The sequence below is a fragment of the Oryza glaberrima genome, chromosome 3 (assembly GCF_000147395.1).
Source record: "Oryza glaberrima chromosome 3, OglaRS2, whole genome shotgun sequence".
NCBI lineage: Eukaryota > Viridiplantae > Streptophyta > Magnoliopsida > Poales > Poaceae > Oryza > Oryza glaberrima.
Genome location: NC_068328.1, coordinates 12,516,966 through 12,522,681, shown reverse-complemented (window position 1 = coordinate 12,522,681; position 5,716 = coordinate 12,516,966). Strand labels below are relative to the sequence as shown.

Sequence of the window (5,716 nt, the reverse complement as noted above, 5' to 3'; positions counted from 1 at the left end):
ATCATGGGCTAGCTTATATTGCAAGTGTCTTCTGCCATGCATGAATGAAGGCATGAAGGATAAAGCTAGATCATATTATTCACTATGTATGTACAAATTTACGATGGTAGCATGACGTTACGGTAGGCGGATCTGTGAAAGGACACGCGCGACACCCAATCAATTATAGCCCCACATCGACATATCCCAATAGGAACGTGTTTCATTACTTTTTCGTGTTCTCTTCTTTCATCGTAGATCGTAGATGGGGCGACCGGACAGATAGACTGAACTAGTCAGAGGCCGCATCATCCTGGACACCCTTTGCCATTCATGAGATAGTCTACACCTGGACATCGTTCGTTCTAGTGTCCATCCTGTTTGTGAAAATCCATATTAATACTTACTCCCTCCGTCCTACAAAGAACATATTTTTGGTTTCCGTCCAACATCCTAAAAACATATTTTTGAGTGTCTGTCCAACGTTTGACCGTCCGTTTTATTTTAAAAAATTATAAAAAAAACTTAAAAAATAGTTACGTATAAAGTTACTAATCATAATTTTTTAAATAAGACGAAAATCCAAATGTTGTATCAAAAAACTAAAAATACACTCCTCATGAGACGGATGGATCACTATTTATTTAATTTAAGGATAATAATAAATTATTACGAATGAAAAAAATAGGCCTGGAAACACATATCCACATCCACAAAATCCTCCAAGCACGGCACGGACAGCTGAGCTGACACTGTACTTGCACAGAGTCACGTAGAGCGAGCGAGCGAGCGAGCGAGAGAGTCAAAGCCTCCACGGGCAGCCCAGCCAACCAAGCCAGCCAGGCATCCAGCTCGGTCCCCCACACCTCACTCCGCTTTACTCCACTCCCCACTCCCCACTCGCCTCCACCCCATGCGCCGCCGCCGCCGCTGGTGACCCCCCGACTCCCCTCCCCTCCCATGGGCTGCGTCCACGGCCGCCCCTCCGCCCCCTCCCCCGACCACCCCCAGCAGCCCGACCCCCCGCCCCCGCCCGCCGCCCCGGAGAAGCCGCCCGCCGTCGCCGCCGAGAAGGCGGCGGCCGAGGAGGAGGAGGAGGAGGAGAAGAAGCCGCCGAAGCCGGCCAGGAGGGAGAGGCGCGCACGGTCGTCGCGGTCCGCCGCGGAGGCGGCCCGCCTCGGGCTCGGGGGGAGCTTCGCCAACAGGGCGCGCGGGGAGCAGGTGGCGGCCGGCTGGCCCGCCTGGCTCTCCGCCGTCGTCGGCGAGGCCATCGACGGCTGGACCCCTCGCCGCGCCGACTCCTTCGAGAAGATCGACAAGGTACGAGCTCCCCCCGCCCTCGCGCTCGCCATTGTCGCGAGCTGAGCTCATCAACAGCGCGCGGTGTTGTCGGTGGCGCAGATCGGGCAGGGGACGTACAGCAACGTGTACAAGGCGCGGGACACGGCGACGGGCAAGATCGTGGCGCTCAAGAAGGTGCGGTTCGACAACCTGGAGCCCGAGAGCGTCCGCTTCATGGCCCGCGAGATCCTCATCCTCCGCCGCCTCCACCACCCCAACGTCGTCAAGCTCGAGGGCCTCGTCACCTCCCGCATGTCCTGCAGCCTCTACCTCGTCTTCGAGTACATGGAGCACGACCTCGCCGGCCTCGCCGCCAGCCCCGACATCAGCTTCACCGAGCCACAGGTCTCCCCCCGCCCCCCCGCCAAGATCTTTGTGCATGCAAGCCTCATGTTCCGGCACCATAACGCGCAATGTCGTGGAATTAATTGAGGTTTTCCATGGCATGCTGACATGCAGGTTAAGTGCTACATGCACCAGCTGCTGTCCGGGCTGGAGCATTGCCACAACAATGGAGTGCTGCACCGCGACATCAAGGGGTCGAACCTGCTGTTGGATAACAATGGCATGCTGAAGATCGCAGATTTCGGCCTGGCGTCGCTGTTCGATCCCAACAAGAATCAGCCGATGACGAGCAGGGTGGTGACGCTGTGGTACCGCCCACCGGAGTTGCTTTTGGGCTCCACGGATTATGGGGTGGGCGTCGACCTGTGGAGCGCGGGGTGTATTCTAGCCGAGTTGTTGGCTGGGAGGCCTATTATGCCAGGCCGTACTGAGGTTAGCAACAGCATGCTGAATTGTCTGATTATCAGTTTGTAATGCCTTGAAACAGTATTCAATTTGGTCGGAGGCCTTGGAGTGCTAAACTAGTTTCAATTTAGGTAAACATAGTGGTTGATAAAACCAGTAGCTTTTCATGTGGAAACTGGAAACGTTGCTCTACCAAAAGTTCTAACTTTATCTGTAGTACCACATGTTCAACGTATTACACTTTTAGGCCCCCTTCGGTTTGTAGGAAAAACATAGGAAATATGGAGGATTTCGATCCTATTGGAAAAAATCCTAGGAAGGCATTTGAAACAAAGGATTAAATCCTATCTTTTCCTTTGAAATTCCTATGGAATGTACAATCCTATGGAGATTTCGGAGGAAAGTTAGCAAGAGCTCCAACCTCTTGGAAAATTTCTTTTGATTCTATCTCACTCATCTGATTCCCGTGTTTTGCAATCTTGTGACTTTCTTATTCCTTCGTTTTTTCAATCCCGTGTTCCAAAGGAACCCTTATTTTGTACTATATTTTTTTATTCGTACTTGAGATTATGCTAGATCCAATATGACCTGTTGCACTGTTCATGCACGTAATGTTGTTCATTCCAGCCAATCCAATGAATGCCAATTGTATTTATGTTCCATGTTTATTTTATTTAATAATCATCTGTCCCTTTTAGGTGGAACAGCTGCATAAAATTTTTAAGCTGTGCGGCTCCCCCACAGAAGAATATTGGAAAAAGTCCAAGCTACCTCATGCAACAATATTTAAGCCTCAACAACCATACAAAAGGCGAATATCAGAGACTTACAAAGATTTTCCACAGTCAGCACTGCGATTGATTGAAACACTGCTCGCAATTGATCCAGCTGATCGTTTAACAGCGACTTCTGCATTAAGAAGTGATGTAAGTTGGCTTTGGTGTCTTACGACACAGTTTGAAGTTCTGAAATCTGCGATTCTGTGTTTGCCTCAAAGTCATTGCCCTCTATGAGCACAATATTTTTAGAAAATCTTGGGTGTAGGCGATTTACGTTTTCATTGCAATAACTTAGTTTGCAATTGGGGTTTCAGAACATGGTGCTTTGGCTAGATTTTGTTCTGGGTAGCTACTAGTGTAGATTTAGCCAATAGCCAATAATTTACTTGCAAGCATTATGACCACTATATTTTTTCTGCATCCTATCCCATATTCCAAGAAGTATGACATGACTAATTCTTTTGTGCAATATGACACTATGATGCTTGTGATCTCATTTGGACCATTGTATCTTATTTAGAGGTGGCTGCAATTTAGGCCTTCTATTTGCTTAATAAAGTATGATTTATTGATTTATAAAGAGCATGGAAGCATCTTCCTACCAGATATTATCAATCTAGGCTATAGTAGCACTCTATAACTGCAAGTCTGATTTTCGAATTTCAATAGCATACATTTGGTTTGAATGACATATCTCACTGGATAATGTGTGAAGTAGATCTGTTTATTGTCATCTTTGTTGAAATTATGTAGCATTGCTTTACACTTTTACTAAAGAATTGCTTATTACAATCTATGCAGTTCTTTACAACTGAACCTTATGCATGTGAACCATCGAGTCTCCCAGCATATCCTCCAAGCAAAGAAATGGATGCAAAACGAAGAGATGAAGAAGCCAGACGGTTTGTCACCTTGATACTCATTAGTTTTACTATTTGTTTGTTATTCGCTTTGGTCCTTGGCTGTCTCTCTAGTACTGGACACTCTGTGGTTGTAGCACTTTCTTTTTAAATTGGCATTTGAGAAATAGCATCTTTAACTTAAAACATATAACTGTTGCTTATCAAATGGCACATTATTTTTCTGGGGACCTAGGTTGGATACTTGAGTGCTTGCTCGGGTTTAATACCTACGACAAGAAAAAACATGTATTTATTCTAATATTTGGGTATGCATATGGAATAGTTCAATAAACTAAAAACAATTTCACTATTTTCGAAAGAAACATTTGTACAAAGTGCTGTCTTCAGATAACAGGGTCACTCTCTCTTTCTTTTGTTTTTTTTATAAAAAGAATGGAAGCCACTCTCTTTTGTCGGATTACAAGAAAATGACTAATAAGTGCTAAAACAGTAAAGTTCACCAAAAGTTTGTTGATATTTGGTATTAATATGGATGTTTTTTTTCCCGTAAGCAATATTATTAGCATATAAATATATCCTAAAGAGATGGCACACAATGTTCATGCAGCAAAGTTATATATAATCAAATTATGAAAGCATTGCCCAAATGTAATTTTAGTGCAATGCAAGTGCTGATTTAGGTGAAACTTTAAGCAGACATACTGCTGTGGTACTAATGTCCCTGGATTTCACAGAATTTGTCTGACACATGCCTCATCGTTGGGCTGATAGTCAGTCTCTCACCATCTGGGCTCAGCTATTTAGAATTTTTGCTCACTAAGTGATCCAAATGTCCACATATCCTAGTATATTTGATGTTTGATTCATGTTTTCTGTCCATGCTCTCATGTGAGTTGAGCGTGTATAGAAATATTTGATTGCTACCTGACCTATTCATGGCATGATCAACAGTTTGAGAGCTGCTGGCGGTAGGACTAATGATGGAGCTAAGAAGACAAAAACGCGCGATCGACCTAGGGCAGTACCGGCTCCAGAGGCAAATGCTGAACTTCAAATAAATATCGATGTATGTGAACATACTTGCTCCCTGACTAATTCCAGTAGTGTTTTAGTTTTTGTTTCTTTGAGCTGTTTTACTTAAAGACTAGGCTAGCGATCTAAATTTAAGGTGGAGGTGGTGAAACCACTTGCTTAGTCTCATCTCCGTCGCAGTAACACTTTATCACCACTTTATTTTCTTGTCTTACCTATACTAGTCTCATTTGATTTACTATGGCCCAAAATGGAGCCCGGCACTCTCTTAATGTAAATTTTGCAATGTCTCTAATTTGTCCCATTTATTTATATCTTACAGAAAAGGAGATTAATAACACATGCAAATGCAAAAAGCAAGAGTGAAAAGTTTCCTCCTCCGCATCAGGATGGTGCGGTCTCTTTGGTTTCTACAAATCACATGGACCCGTTATACGAACCCCAAGATCCCTCTTCGTTTAGCACTGTATTTACACAAGAGAAAAGCTCTGTTCCTACTTGGTCCGGTCCTTTGGCTGATCTCTCTGCAGTTGGGAAACAGAAATGGAAACACAAGTTTGGCCGCTCATCAAAACAACCATCCACTGCCCGTGCTCGGTAAGGAAAAGGAACTGAAGAGTAATATTTATAGACAGAGTCTTCAGTTATGGAGAAAATACTCCTCAGCAGCTACCATGCGCTGTTTCGCAAACGAGGCATGCGATGATAACTTGATTTCTTCTTGACTTATTGTCATTGGATTATTTTTCGAACATCGGTTGTATAGGCTGTGGAGGGAGCTCAGGTAGTTTACCTGTGTACATTAGGTTCTGTTTTTCAATTCTTATAGCCCTGGTGCATTTGGTGTTAGATTCATTTGAGTGGAAGCTTAGATCTCTAGCATTTCAGGACATCCCCTTCCATTGTAACACCTTTCTTCAATTGCAACCTGTGTAATCATTCCTCATCGATCCAAAGCAAATCTTGTGTTTT

At 44.5% G+C, this 5,716-nt stretch overlaps 1 protein-coding gene across 1 annotated transcript; it reads left to right on the top strand.

Moving 5' to 3' along the window:
* The first annotated feature begins 831 nt into the window (after window positions 1-831).
* Window positions 832-5,716, top strand: LOC127767988 (probable serine/threonine-protein kinase At1g54610). The gene is made up of 7 exons (XM_052293486.1): window positions 832-1,299; window positions 1,381-1,665; window positions 1,780-2,097; window positions 2,769-2,996; window positions 3,651-3,751; window positions 4,664-4,778; window positions 5,067-5,716. Exons 1-7 carry the CDS (start codon window positions 940-942, stop codon window positions 5,343-5,345), a joined length of 1,686 nt encoding a protein of 561 aa, XP_052149446.1. The 5' UTR covers window positions 832-939; the 3' UTR covers window positions 5,346-5,716.